At 44.1% G+C, this 15660-nt stretch overlaps 1 protein-coding gene across 6 annotated transcripts; it reads left to right on the top strand.

Moving 5' to 3' along the window:
* Nucleotides 1-1727: 1727 nt before the first annotated feature.
* Nucleotides 1728-15347, top strand: LOC109201033 (interferon-induced very large GTPase 1). 6 transcript variants are annotated; one of them, XM_019356593.2, is made up of 5 exons: nucleotides 1728-1844; nucleotides 7454-8678; nucleotides 9878-10109; nucleotides 10272-11737; nucleotides 11828-15347. In XM_019356593.2, exons 4-5 carry the CDS (start codon nucleotides 10286-10288, stop codon nucleotides 14576-14578), a joined length of 4203 nt encoding a protein of 1400 aa, XP_019212138.1. In that variant the 5' UTR covers nucleotides 1728-1844; nucleotides 7454-8678; nucleotides 9878-10109; nucleotides 10272-10285; the 3' UTR covers nucleotides 14579-15347. The 6 variants fall into 6 exon arrangements, with proteins under 6 accessions (XP_019212138.1, XP_019212139.1, XP_019212134.1 ...); XM_019356594.2 differs by having other exon boundaries at nucleotides 9878-10113; XM_019356589.2 differs by having other exon boundaries at nucleotides 9878-10113; nucleotides 10269-11737.
* Nucleotides 15348-15660: the final 313 nt, after the last annotated feature.

The raw sequence follows: 15660 nt of genomic DNA, 5'->3' as shown, positions 1-15660 counted from the left end.
CTTCTTCATATTATACTGGGCTTTGGTGTAGCCCTTAGTTCATCCTCTGTCTGAAACAAGCTCCTCCCACTTTAAGCCAGCTGTCTTCTACAAGTTTATTTCATCACTTAGCAGCCATCTTGGTAACACCTTTGGGCAGTTATTTTAAAGCACAGAGTGTCAAACTCAGTTTGGTTTGATTCAGTGAAAAGAATGGATTAATTTAGAAAGCAGTTGTGAGCTCAGGACAGCTGCAGGTACAGAAAGCTTGTTGTGGTCAGATGATGCCGACCAGACGTTCTTTCACTGATCTGGAGCTGAACTAAAGTGTTAGACGAGACTTTGGGAGTCACATGAGGGACCAGCTGAAGGATCCTGTTCCTCCTCACACAAAGGAGCAGATACTGATCCTGCTGATGGGGTAGGTCCTGTCCAGCTCCCAACATGTGATGAGCTGTCTCTGGTATCTCCTCCTCACTCATGATGACACCTATGGATGTCCTCACCTGTTCCACCTGAGAGGCTGCAGGTACCGTCTCATGCTGTCAGCAGCAAAAAGCAAAACTAGAGAAAACTCAGCAGGGATAAAGAGAGCGCACACAATGGTCTCTGCTTCCCGGACAGATGGATGTCCAGTTAGGAAAAGTTTAACTGACTTTGTGTTGCACTGTGATGATGGACTCAAACTCTAAATGAAGACGAGCACAACACATGGAGCATGCTGACGTCCTGCACGACTGCAGCAGCGTTCAGTCTGTAAACACTGCATGAAACCACTCCTCCTTGAAATACTTGCACCTCCTCATGCCTCACACGTGCTCTACAATCCTCTGCGGCGCTCTAATTGCTCGTCTGAGCGGCGTGCATGCAGGAGCGAGCGTTCCTCGTCAGGTGTCATTTTTCTGGCTCGCCTGTTTGTTTGTTTAACCTCTAAAACAATCAGAGGTGTGAGAAGAAAACCAACACAGCAGCTTTGACTGTGAAGCTGTGTGTGTGTGTGTGTGTGTGTGTGTGTGTGTGTGTGTGTGTGTGTGTGTGTGTGTGTGTGTGTGTGTGTGTGTGTGTGTGTGTGTGTGTTGTGGGTGGGTGGGTGGGTGGGTGGTGGGTATGTGTTTGCACTTGAGGACATTAAATAAAATATGCATACATGCTAGTCTGATATGGTGCTTTATCTGTTATGTGGTGTTAGCAGGACACATTATCATCATAATGACAGATGTAGTCACCATGATGTTTTATGCAGAACTTTGATTTTTAGACGGAAAATTAATTTTAATCCTTCATTTTTTTTTAAAGTCCATCATTTTTCAGAGTAATTGTAAAACTTACACTTGATAATGTGAAAGAGAGAGAGAGCAGCTGCTGTGCACAGCTGTTCATGTTTCTGTGGTGTTGTGTGTTTTAGGTGGAGGACAGCAGGACGTGATGGCTGGGTGGTGTTTCTATCACTGCTGCATGTTTGTGTTTACTTCAGTTAACTGCTGAGTTTGGGTTCAGATTGGAGGATTTGAGGATGTGCTTTGCTTCGTGGTTCATCTGCTGGATGTTGTTGTGTTTTTCTGTTGTGAAGTATGTTTTTAATGAGAACACACACACACACACACACACACACACACACACACACACACACACACACACACACACACACACACACACACACGCACAATGAGAGCAGAAACAAAGGTCGGTGACATAACATCCTCTCCCCTCTGTTTCCTGCCTCTGTGCACCAGGAGCCTCGACCACGACAGATGAGCGTTTCCACAGAGTGCAGCTACCAGACCGAGTCCGACTGGACGTCCGTGATCAGCTTCGACATGAACGCGGCGCCGGGAAGCCCGATGTCACCCTCCAAACACTCCAAGGTGGGTCTAAGTTAATCATCAGAGATTAAAGATTCATATCTACGTGTGCATAACGTCAGAGCAGCTTATGTTCCACCCTGAGAGGAGAAGCAGATCAATATTAAACATTAAAAATATAAACTGAATTTATCTCCACGTCTTTATTGAACTCTGTGAGTCAGTGCAGAAACTCTGAGCTGCTGACGATCACTCGGAATGATGACGAGGACTTTGGAATCGTTTTTCCTTTAAAACTTTCACTTCATTGATGATTCTGGGCGATATTGATCGATCAGCTGTCGGCTCAGATCAGGAGTTTTGTTCTTGTTGCTTCCTTTGGATCATCAGTTATTCCTCTCTGTGTAGTCCACATGTGGAACATCCTGGTGGTCTATGGAAAATCTGGGAGTCAGATCATTAGGAGCTCTGCCGTCTCTCACAGGAGAGTGATGTTTTACACTTTCACTCCAGATGTTGTCAAATCTGTTTTTTTTTCTTTCAATTTTTATTTTTAGCTGTTTTGAGATTTTCTGGTTTTTCTGTGGTGCCTGGTCCATGAGGTCCAGATGAAAGCAGAGAGGAGATTATGTGTCGTGGTTTCAGCTTCAGCTCTGATTACTTTATGTTCCAGTTATTCAGTTTTTGATTTCTTGAATTATTGAGGCCTGGTTCTTATTTTGTTTTGGGTTTTTTGTTTTTATTGTTTGTCCATAACTGTGATTTAGGTGAAAATTAGTGGCTAAATCTGACATATTTACACGCTGAATTTAAGTGTTCATGTTAATGAATATTCATAGTCCCTTTAAAATAAACAGAAACATGAAGATGAGATCATTTTAAATGGTTCAGAGTTTATGTGACTCGATCAGCTGATTGATCACATTATTGTTTAATGTTTGCTGCCAGCTAACCGTGTCATCGTATTCAAACACGAGCAGATGTCTTTATAAATCATCACTGTTGGTTTAATAAACGGCGGCACTGACGGCTCTGTGAGGCGTTTCCTCCAAATCTAACTGTGCAGCACTTCTTTGTTAGACACTCTTTATTTAAAAATCTGCAAGATGTCAGAAAGTTTGAGACTTAGAAACATAAAAACGACAAGTTCAGACGCGCGAAGTGGAAGGAATGGATCAGAAGTCCAGATTAGCTGCATTAGCCGTGTTAGGCGGTCAGATTTCCTCTGATTTTATCTTCATTGAAGCAGCAAACGGCGCTCGGCTGGATTTGACTGACTAACGAGTTCAACCTGCTGACATTGTTCACCTGTTAAAAACACGACTCCAGTTTCCTGCAGAGCATTTGCTGAGTAAGCAGCTGTGACAGAGGGAAAAGGAAGTGAGGTCGTTATTCAGAGCATCAAGGCTGCACTGCGTGGAAACACTGTGCATCCAAACATCACGACAAAGATGGACGCTGTGGTCTCAGAGGACCAGGAGTCTCTCAACTTCTCAGAGATGTTGATTCGAACCGAAAGCTTGCTGCTCATCAGAGATACACAACCAAGATCAACAAAACTGGATCAGCAAAGCCTGAGAGTCTGAGATGATCACGATACCACAATGGTTATTAAGTTTCTCTGTTACGCCGGCTTTCAGATTCAGGATCTATGCACTCTTGTGGGTCACGTGACCTTTGTCCTGCACAAAATGCTGCTTCCTCCAATCAGAGACATTAGCAGATGGTGACGATGAGAAGATGATGATTAAAAGTCACAAAAACCTTTAAAGAACATAAAAAAATCAAACAGTAAAATAAAACACTGAGAGATGAATGCTGCAGAAAATCATTAATCTGCTGATTTCGTGCACGCAGCGGTAAAATAAACATTTACATTCGAGCGGATGATTTTATGTCTGAGCACGCTCAGTGCTGCTGTTTATTTCTAAGGTGACAGGTGAAGCTTACAGCTGTGAGACTGGATCCATGTAAAGCAACAATCACTGCTAACATCTGCCTAACATCACACACACACACACACACACACACACACACACACACACACACACACACACACACACACACTCGCCCAGCAGATAATCTGTATCAAACTTCAAACACGCTGTAAATAAAAGAATCTGACCATAACCTGCTCCCGGCTCAGTATCAGTTACCATGGTGATTAAGCCAGGTAGCAACTCTGAGTTTAACCTTGACGCGGCTCGCTAAACCATTAATCTGACCTGGTGTTACACCCTCTGATCTCTGAGCTCAGTAAACTGATGACTTCATGTTCTCAGCTGCTTTCAAGTCGTATAGAGTCAAACAGGAAGTGACAAAAACACAGTGGATATGTGTTCATTACTGTGGAAGTCGAGCAAAAATGCTAAAATCATTAAATAAATGCAGATATTATTCAGCTCTCAGATTGTGACTTAACAGGTGTTGTTGCATTTAATGACACATTCATTAATTCAATCAGTTATTAATTTGGGACTTTGTTCCTCCATAGATGATTTTCCTGATGTCAGTCGAGACTTTTGTCAAATATTTTATTAGCACAGATGTTTACAGACTTAAAGAATATGAAGAATGTTGTTTGTGGACATAGTTTTTAATAACAGTTACTGTAACAACGTGCTTCTCCTTTAAAATGACATGCACATAATCCTGTTGGATCCTATTGGCCCTCGGCTACTTCCCATAAACAGAAACCTGCCAAACCCGTCCTGCTGTGCTATTTGTGTCTGTGGGAGCACCAAAAACCTATGGGGGACATAAAATGCCAAAATTACTAACAATAAAACCCCTCAGTAAGTAAATGACGTTGGGTTAAATGCATGAGATTCATATAAAATTAATGTCTTCATTCATATACAGTATAATATAAATGTATAAGGCTTTTCAGATTTGGTGTGTGAAACGATGCTGAATGATTGCTGCAGTTCATTTCTAACTATAAGAAGCTTTAATTAGCTCGTGTTGGCGTCCTGTGAAGCTGAAGCTCGGGCGTCCTGCACTGTTTAATTTTGATCTGCGTTATCTTTCCCGCGTGTTTTTATTACAGTCTAACAGATAAGGACGTGGGCATAATTCACACTGATATGGAGCTCAGTCCCCACCTACCTGACATTTGTCCCTGCTTTGGGTAAACAGAAGGGCAGCGGGTGGTGGAGGACTAATACATGGCGGGCAAAGGTGGAAGGAGAGTAATCCCTCTGGGTTTCGACACGCTCTGGATTTCAGGCCCTTAAAGTAGGTAAAGTAGCCGCGTTTCCACTTTGTTTTCCGTGGTTCGTTTCTGTTTGGATATGAACTGGAAAAACTGAGCCTGAGCTGCTGTTTGCTCAGTGAAAATATGGAATTGCTGGAAAGCACAGTGAGGGTGTTGAAATGGGTTTGTCTCACAGAGAAATGCTCCTCTGTCACAGCCGTGTGGTTCCTCTACACGAGACCGAGACTTAAATGATTTGTTCGTGAGGCCGGCAGCAGATAACAGGCGTCCCATTCACACGCACGCTTTAGAATGAGGAAGGGTGTGCTGCTCTCCGCCAGCCTCGTCCACACCCTCTCATTTTGACTGGATTGAGAATTCCTAGCTGGCTTTCACAATAGTGTTTTTTTTTCACACACTGTCTGTGATGTAGGAGGCAAAGCCCACGTCTCAGAGCCATGACACGCTCAGGTAGAAGCACTCAGTGCTGCCGAGGAGGAGGAGGAGGAAGCTTTAAGGGTTTGATTTCTTCTACAAGGTGTGATTAGTCGTCGGTTCTCGGCGCAGTTCTGTGTGATTTTGGGACTAACTTTGACACAGAACTTGGAAGGATTTCTGCAGTTTGGACTCCAGGAAGTCAGAATGGTGTGTAGCTGCTGTGGCTCCTGCTTCTTGTTCTAACATGTGCTCTTTGTTTTTTGTGACAGCCGCCAGCTTTGGTTTTGCAGTGCGTGCGTTATGAGCAGCCCGGGTTCAAACTGCACTGTGGAAGTCTCTGCTGTTCTTTCACCTGCGCTGATATTCCATGTTTGTTTTCCGGGTTTGTTCTGAGCCGTTTGAATCTGTGAGCCGTGAGAATAAAAGTGTTTGTGTCTTAGTCATTCAGTTTTACTGCTGCTGGGTGTCTGCGTTTAGTTTAGTTCAGCTTTTCACTCTTAACAGGCACCAAAAATGGTCAAAAATATTTTCATAATAAGAGAGAATAACAATATTAAGAGAGGATTCGCCTTAATGATGCTACTGCTTTTGTTTGACATTCCCATATTTCCCGACTTACGGTATAAGTAAAGTAAAGAAGCTCAAAGTAGAACAAATATTCAAAATAAAGGAGCTCAGGTAAGAAATCTAAATAAAATGTAAAAAATGCTTTTTTTAAACATGAGTATGAGTAAAAAATCAAAGTGCGGTAACGATAAGCTGTTATAAGAGCTTGTGTTCACAGCGTGGCCGTGCTGACTGTACAGGTTACCTCACATTACACAGAGAGCTGTTCCTGTTCAGAGTCACTCAACCAGTCCATCCATGTGTTTGAGTAAATGAAGCCGATAAGATCAATCAATTCTGAAACGTTCAATAAGCCTCCAACATTTAAGCTTCATTTTGGGCAAACCTTCAAAGCTCATGTGGGATAACTGGCTGCTTAAAACCAGTTAGTTTCTGAAAGATCTGCTTTTACCTGCGTTTGTGTATCAGGATCAGATTCTGTCAGAATTATAAAACATGTTTCCTTTTCAGCTGAAATCGAAAGAGCTCTTATTGATTGATTTAAAGGAAGATAAATTCCAACCATTTGAGTTTCTGACTAAGTGAGAAATAATATTTATCTAGAAAATCTTTCAGGTATTCTCGTCTGTGACTCAAAGGTATGTCGATGAAGGCACCTGCCAGTTTTCATTTCTACAGAAAAGCCGACTCGTCTCATCTCAGCTCGACTGAGAGATGAACCCGAGTCTGATTTTCACTTATTAAAGCGTCAGGATGAAAGAATCAGCTGTTCGATTTTTATACACACACCGCACTGAAAAAATACAAAAATACTATTAAAATTTAATGGCATGTACAGAGACTCAAAAGCTCAGACTTTATTTTCGGTTTAGTGCTTCTGCAGAAATATCCAACAGTCTTTTTGTGTTAATCCTGCTGCCACAGTTACTTTACATTTATTTCCATTGGCTGCTGTTTGTTTTTGATGATGTCACTCCGTCGCCGCCTCCTCTCTGGCTGCCATGTTGTAGTTCCTGCTGCTCAGCAGGTGACAGTGATTTGCATTCGTTGGAGCTTCTGACCAACACTCGCTCTTTCTTCTCTCCTCAATTCACCTGACGAGGATCGACAAACGTTTAAAGCTTCAGTTTTTACTTGGAGCCAAATAACCTGCAGCCTGTTCTTTCTTTTTCTTTGCTCTGATTATATAACAGGAGCTCTTTTTTCAGGGATTTCCTTGAACTTCAAAAATGATTCAAATGTATAAAAATGGATGAAAAGGAAAAATGAGGTGATGGTGGTGGGATAACGTTAGGCCCAGACTTGTATGTGTTTGTGGAAAGTACAAAGAAACAAGAACTCCAGGACAGGCAGAGCACAGGATGCAGCTCAACCTCAGAGGAAGTACACCAGGGTTTTTGTGCACATGTTTCTTTAATGAAGTCTTACATCTCAGCGTTCATCTTTCCTGCCTGTCCTCTTTTCTTTTTAGAGTTCGGAGGAGAAGAAGTCAGTGTTCGGCCGTCTCACCAACTTCTTCAGCTCCAAGAGGAAGAAGAGCAGCAGCCGGAATCATTCGAGCACCTCCACCGACAGCTGCCCGGCGTCCCCCTTGTCTCCACATTCACCCCAATCTGAGCCAGAAAATGGGTTAAACGCTTCACTTCTGTCGGACTTTGCCGGAGCTGAGCACAGCGACACCGTGAGCCAGAGCTCCAGCCGGAGCGCCTCCAGCAGGGCCTCACAGGTCACAGTAGAGGCAGACATGCCCTTTGCAGACAGTAACAGCACCGGGAGAAGCAGCGTGAAGGAGCTGGATGCAATCATGACTTCCACATCCACAGACCCTGCATCTGCCACCGAGCCAGATCCAGATCCCGGTTTGAAGTCAGAACTGGGCTTCGCTGAATCCGTGGTGGAAGAAGTGAGCAAACGGCTGCAGGTGCATTTGGAACAGAGATCATCAGCCCGACCACACTGACGTCACTTCAGATCCCCCTTTCTAAGGCTGCGGAGTCCCCAAAGTCTCCTAACCTAACCTCCATAAGCTTAGCATCAAAGAAAGCATCGGTGAAGGTTGGAGAGAAGGGCCACAGCACGGCGCTGAGAGGAATAACTCTGGGCAAACAGCACTGACCCAGGACGAGCACTCGCATATCCACCAGCAGCCTCTCGGGGGAAAGTGCAACCACAAGAGAGGAAAAACCCCAAGGCGAGTCTCCTGTCCTGTTCCACAAAGCCATATGGGTGGAGACACACCTGGGAGAGGAGGAGGTGGAGTGGGAGAAAGAAAGGGATGTAATGAAAAAAGAGGAGGAGGGCTTTAGAGCAGACTCGCCTCCTCTTTTGGCCGTACCTGCCACGGTAATTCCAGAGGACGACTCAGAGGCTGAGAGAGCACCAGAGAGCCCTCCCACCCCCTCAGAGACTCCTCCGCTCAGTGGCAGCCTGCCACATTCACTCTCCTCCCTGTCACAGACTGTGGGGGAGGTTCACACCTCCACGGAGCAGCCGGAGGGGCCGGACACAGACTCAACAAGGAGTTCTCCTCAGGTTCAGGAGCGACATCGGCCGAGATCAATCCGGATCACACGCAGGACCGTGAGTCTGCCTTCGAAGAGCAAAGGTGTTGCCGAGGTGAACGCCAGCCCCGAGCCGAGCGTGGACGAGGACGAAGGTTCAACTTCAAAGAGCTCAAACACAACAGAGGCGAAACCGTGAGTGTCTGTCTGTTTTCATTTTCCTCTGCTTTTACAGCCTCTTTGATCCAGAGGAACAGAGCTCAGCCTGCATGCAACCCGAGCTCCGAGTTCCCATGGTGCTTTGTGCCAGAGCTGAACAATGGGGCTAAAACCTGCGCTGAAATATTCATCCACCCAACATCCAGCCACTCAGAAACACCTTCTTTAAGCTTCTGACACTTTACTGGATTTGTCAAATGTAGGTCAGCCGTTCTGTGTTAACCTTTGGTGTTCATTCACTACCTCCAGTTAGTCATTACAACCAGCAGCTCTCACGTTTGACCTCAGGATGCCGTGGAAACGCTCAGCCTCGGGAGGAGTGCCTAAAGTTTCTACACATGGTTAAAGGAGTTTGATTCTGCAGGTGGTTTTACTGACAGCACAGTTCATCCAGGTTTACCGTCATCGTGCAGGAAAACAGTGGAAGCTCTGCATGTGTGAAGCATTTTTATGGCATGATTAGAGACACAAAATGTTTGAGTGATATTTGAACTGAATCAGGTCAGAAAGCACTTTCACATGAAGGCTCGCAGATGCAGTTTTCCTGTTGTAAGTTTTTCCCTTTGGTCGTGTTGTGCAGGTGAAAACTGAGGAAAACATTTGGCATTTACAGCTGCTGCTCTCATGTTCGGCTGAAATCTCCCTGCTAAGTGTCTGATTTGTAGTTTCAGGCCAGTTCTTCTGCTTGTTGGACAGCACAGAGTTTTAAAAGTAGTTTTCTTATTTGCCGTCCTAAAAGTGGACACTCTATCAGGCAGAGGCTCAGGTGGCTTTACCCACTCTGGGAGGGCAGAAGTGCTGGTGAGCTTAGCTCCAGGTCTTCCTTTGTCCTCGTCTTGTGTTGCTGTAATTTTTGCACTTTTTTTTTCTCTGCTTCGTGGCTGCTTTGTTCTTTCTCGTGTCTGTTGCAACAATTAGGCCAGGAAATTTTACCTTAATAATATCAAAGGCCTCCAAAGGCACAAAGAATGGTCTAAATATGCTGCTTTTAATCAGTTTTCAAACATTTTTTTTATCCTTTATGCAACAAAGTATTACAAAGCCAGAATCTATTTTGCTATAATACTCAGTGGTTTTTACAGGGAGAAGTTCAATGTAGGGTCTAATATACTTGTGGATACATAAAGTGTGTCTAGAGCTGTCATTAAATATTTTCTCTCTGTGTCTTCTGACAGACGGCTGATCCTCAAAAACAGCAATGATGCTGACTTTAAGGACACAAACGTCGATCGACCCGCACATGAAGACGAGTCTCCACTCTCTGAGGCAATTACTCTTGAAGCCATAGTTAAAACTATGATGAGAGGAGGTGAAACATCTTCAAGCCACTTAAAGAAGTCCAGACGCTTTTCTTTCCAAGCTCCTTAGACTACGATGACCTGGATGACTGAGAAACTTCACAGACATGCATGTATTACACACAGAAGAGTTATTTTTGTGATTTAAAACTAGTATTTACTCCTAATCGTTTAACCTGTTTATTTTTGATTTTGGCAGTGTCTGTCCTCCATAATAAGATGCTAATTAGTCAAATTTCCTGTGTTTGTCTGTGTTTTTTTTCCCCAGCAGGAATTGTCCCACCAATGAAGCCACCCAAAAACTTTTCTAAAAGAATCCATGTTGAGAGCGATACTCCGACCTCCAGCATCTCTCCACTTCCCACCAAACAAGAGAAAACTGTCTCATCAAGGATCTTTAAATGGAACGAAAACATCAAACAGCATCAAAAAATGCCTGCAAAAGATTCACCTGAGACCTCGTCGTCTGTGAGCAAGCTTCCCACAAGAGGCCAGAGAAGCTCCAATAAACTAAAACCCAGACAACGTTCCCAAAGTGGGAATTCTGAGGACTCAAATCACAACACATCGACAGAGACGGATGTAAAAGCACCTGAAAGCATCACGGCGAATGAGCGTGACAGTGAAGACACATTTAAATTCAAGTCGGAGGGAGAGGAATGCATTATAAAACACACCGATGAAACCAAAGTGAAAGAAAAAGAGATCGGAACCAGTACAGCAACTGAAGACATTTCAAACATCCAGCGGTTGCAAAACAGCGACGCTGTTATTACAAAAAGTGTTCCGGACACAGGAGCCGAGGTGCAGTCGAGCTGCGAGATCGACAAAGCAATTCCATCTCAAGTTACTGATGGAGGTCAAGCGGAAAATTTGTCTGCTATTCAAAATAAAAACACAACACGAGAACCAAAATCCCCGTCACTAAAAACACTGAAGCTAACAGGAAACGTGAAACTGGGTTTAATCCAAGATAAAAACGCGGCACCACGAACTCGCGACACAAAACAAGCTCCTGAAGATGAAACTGACATGCCGAGCAAACCCGCTGAGGGTGACAGCGTTCAAAGGGAGATACGTGGACGTATTCCTGCTAATAAAATAAATGCATTCACTTCCAAGCAAGAGATAAACAGCAGCAGTATTCCTACTAAACTGATTTCAAAGGATGACTCAGATCAGTCTAAACCAGCCAATACAGAGCAGCAAAAGGATTTATCAAGGGAGGATCAATTCACAAACGAACGGGACACGTCCCTGACATTAAACAGGGCCTTAGCAAAAGATGTTGAAGTAGAGGAGAAAAGCAAAGAGGAGGGTGGCAGGAAACCAGCAGAGAGGTTGGGCATTCAAACAGAGGCTGTGACTGTTTGTGAATTGTCCAAGAATGTTGAAAATCAGTTGCACAAAGAGGCTCTTTTACTCGCAGGAGGATCTGAAGGGAAAGGCTCAAAACCAAATGAAACACTTAGTGACACAGCAGTGGAAAGCACTGAGTCACAGAATGGTTGCAAAGAGGTGCTCAAGGGCATAACCACAGAGAGAGCCATTACAAATTCAGAGAAATCAGCACATCTGTCATCAGAGGATAGAGGTTTATCAGCTGAGTCCAAGGAAGAAACGCAGACAGGGGTTACAAACGCTCTGAAAGAACAAACGAGGGAGGAGCAAGCAATACTCCATGAAACTACAAAACAGCAGCCTGGTTCCTTGGATGAGGACATGAGTGGAAACATGGTAGGAAAGTCCCAATTTATACCAAAGATCTTATAGTTTCTATGACAGTATCAGTCCTTAACAAACTGTTTATTTGCTTGTTTCCTGCAGTCAGTGAAGGTTTCTGATGAACTCACCAAGAATCCATGTCAAAGACAAACTGAGAGACTGATTAATAGACTTTACCTTCAAGACAAACTGCAGCAGAAGTTCTCACCAGAGGATTTTCTTCAAATCCGTCCACCTGTGACACGGCACCATGTCACATCTGAGAAACATCTGGCTCACACGTTTGTCCGCAGGCTGATGATGTTAGACTGCAGGGCCAGATATATGCCTGTAAGACCAGACAGTCCTGAGGGGACAGAGCCAAAGCCCAGGCTGGTGCCTGACATCACTGAGAAGCATTACAGTGATTGGGAGGTTTTTCTGAACGCCAGCGTGGACACAGAACAGACTTGTGTGCATCCAATGGATGTTCAGATGGCCGTGTTTCACTGCTCAGACAGCTTCCTTAAACAGATGATGGTCACAAAGCTCTCTCAGTGTCAGTATGCTTTACCTTTGCTGGTCCCTGACCCAGTCACAGTGGAGATGGAGTGTCCTCTGTGGACTTTCAGACAGATAACAAAAACCTGGACGGTGACTCAGATCAAAGATGGCTCACCCATTATCACCATGAATGTTCCAGTCTGCAAAGCTCAGACACCCTTGGTGTCATTTTTCCGCCTGGGTTCTCTGTCAGTGTCTAAATCTCAGCTGATGAACACTTTGATCAACGACCGCCACAGCACCTTCTTCCACAGGAACTGCCCAGGAAGCACCAGGTCTCGCCATCTGATGGATGGTGTGGCAGAGATAGCCTGGTACTGCCCTGCTGGGAAACCCACTGATGCCTTCAGGGACTGCATTGCTTTCTGTAATCTTCACGGAGATGCTCTGTTAACTGAAAAACAGCGCGACATACTGATTGAAAAATCCTCCATCAACGTTTTTCTTGTTGCATCTCTGCAAAAAGATGAAGAAAGCAGATCACTTATAGCCGCCCTCTTTAAGTCTCATAAACCTTTAATATGTGTGAGTGTTGATGACAGCTGTGATGCTGTCAGGACTAAAAAGGGAAAATACAAAATGGGTCTCAAAGGCAGAAACCAGTCAGATGTATCTGAAGAGCTGAAAAAGATCATTAGAGAAGTTTTATCTTCTCTAGAAGTTTCCAGTGTGAAACCATCCTTCCAGCTGGAAACCCTGGCTGAGCTCTCTGGAGTCAGAGTGGATGAAAGTGACCCAGCCTGTCAGAGAGGCAGATCTGCTGCTCTGGAAATAATGCAGCTGATCACAAAGGATAACCTGGATATCTCAAAGATTAAAGAGGAATTCCTCCCTTATCAAAACCATCTGTGGCATCAGTGGATCAAAATACACAAAGAACTGAATCATCTCAGAGGAAACAGTGAAAAGAAGAAAAGTGAAAAGCAGCAGAAACTGATGGACACGCGTCAGAAACAACGTGCTGCTTCCTGCAGTAAACTGATGGAGCTGTTCATCAACAACCTCTCAGCACTGCCACCAACAGACAGAGAGTATTTCCTGAAATGGACTCAGATCTTCATGGATGCTCTCTCCACAGAGAACGTTTCTTCTGTTCTCCAAAGTTATGATGAAAAGTGGTTGGAGGTCTTAGCTCTGAAGAACAAACATGACAAATCTGGTCTGTTATTAATGAAACAAACTGAGCACCAAGACTTGTCCCAAAAACTGCAGTCTGCATCCTTCGGCTTGGAGCACATGTTCAGAGAAATGGGACACATCTATGAAGCCCACAGAACAACAGACAGAGAGAGCAGAGACGCTGACTGGTGTAGATACCCTGAGCTGGCTGCACAGCTGATGATGTCAGGACACCCAGTGGAGCTGATGGACGGGGATGCAGGTCACCTGCCTTTCACATGGATCTCCAGCCTCTTAGAGGAAGTCATCCAGAAACTGGGGGACCAGAGAGTTTTTGTGTTGTCAGTGTTGGGCCTCCAGAGCAGTGGGAAATCATCACTGCTGAGCTCCATGTTTGGACTGCAGCCTGCAGTGGGTGCTGGCAGGAGTACCAAGGGTGCCTTCATGCAGCTGCTCAAAGTATCAGAGAACATGAAGACAGACTTTGACTATGTTCTAGTGGTGGACACTGAAGGTCTGCAGGCTCCTGAGCTGGACGGTAACACCACCTGTTACCGTGACAACGAACTGGTGACATTTGTCGTTGGTTTGGGAAACCTGACACTGATCAGCATCTTTGGAGATGATCTGTTGAAGATCCAAGGCGTTCTGCAGATTGTTGTTCAGGCTTTGATGAGGATGAAGAAAGTTCAGCTTTCTCCCAGATGTGTGTTTGTTCAGGATGTTCCAGATGTTGCAGCAGCAGAGAAGAACGTGCACGCAAAGAGACGCCTGCAGGAACATCTGGACCAGATGACCAAACTAGCAGCTAAAGAGGAGCTTTGTGATGCTGAGCGCTTCAGTGATGTCATTGAATTTGATGTTCAGGAAGATGTGAAATACTGTGGGCAGCTGTGGGAGGGCAGTCCACCCATGGCTGCTCTTAATCCAGCTTACAGTGAGAGCCTCCAAGAAGTGAAGAACACCATCCTCTCTAAAGCTTCAAAGTCTGCTGGTATCACTCTCTCACAGCTCAGAACCAAAGTTCAGGACCTGTGGAACGCCCTCCTCAGTGAAAACTTTGTTTTCAGTGTCAAGAACACTTGTATTTGTAATTATATTAAAAAAAATATAAAAGTTCCTAAAATAATTTTTAAAAAATTGTACAATTATAGAATAATTTACAATAAAAAATATATTTTTAAATTGTAATAATAATTGTAATACAATTACAATTATTATTACAAGTGATTGTGATACAATCACTCTACCAATGGACTGCAAGGTTTATTTACACAGTGAACAGGAGAAAATACTGAAGGACAACTGAAACACGAACATAAAGTCATAGGGTCATGTATTGTGCCTTGTAATATTTATGTATATACAACACGTGCTCACTCAGGCATATGGAGTGGAAATATTTTTTGTGTAATGTGGGAAAAAATTAGAATAGTGTCACGGGCCAGGTGAATGGCAGTATTTTTCCGTAGAGCTATGGGTCTCCTCCTCCGGGTGGAGCCGACCTCATTTCTTCCCTGGAGCTCATTATCATGGCTGTATGTAATACCAGCGATGACCGCTATTCTTTCCCAGATCGTCTGCTACCCAGCTCTTCCCCACAGACCTTATCCACTAACTGCTTGCAGTAACCTATAGCTTGGTTGCTGCTTTCATTTATCACCATCACCATCCTCACCTGGACCTTCACAGCCTTCCCTTCCCCTCTCCCACACCTCCACCTGCAAACAAATAATCCCTGTACCATAGTCATGTTCACATTGACCCAATTCATGTAATCACTTACAGCATTTCCCTCATGTCCATGTAAATAGTGCTCACATTCATGTCTATAGCTTTCTTCATGATTCACTGCCTAAGCGTTTAGCTCTCATATTTATATATCTGTTGTTGCCTTCACTGAAGAAATAAACAGGTGGAGTGGTCTTTATCAAAAGTATAAGTTGCATCTGTGGCTAAACCGCTGTACCCAAAAACTTTAAAAATCTACTGTGTGTGAGGCTGTGTAAGTAAAACTTGCCCTTCACACCTGCGTATAACAAACCATCTGTTGGGGGTTGTGGATTTGACACCTCAGCATTGTGAAAGTGGGGAAACATGTTTGTGGCTGAGCATAAGATTTCTGCTTACAACTTAGAATCTTAGTTCTAAATGAAATTCAGATGTTTTTTAAGTACGGCTAATGTATTATTTGACTTCTAAGGCACACACACACACACACACACACAGAGAGAAGAAGAAGAGGGGGTAGTTTTACTATGCATCATAAAAAC

Source organism: Oreochromis niloticus, linkage group LG19 (genome assembly GCF_001858045.2).
Source record: "Oreochromis niloticus isolate F11D_XX linkage group LG19, O_niloticus_UMD_NMBU, whole genome shotgun sequence".
NCBI lineage: Eukaryota > Metazoa > Chordata > Actinopteri > Cichliformes > Cichlidae > Oreochromis > Oreochromis niloticus.
The sequence above is the reverse complement of the archived record's forward strand: the minus strand, read 5'-3'. Positions and strand labels throughout refer to the sequence as shown.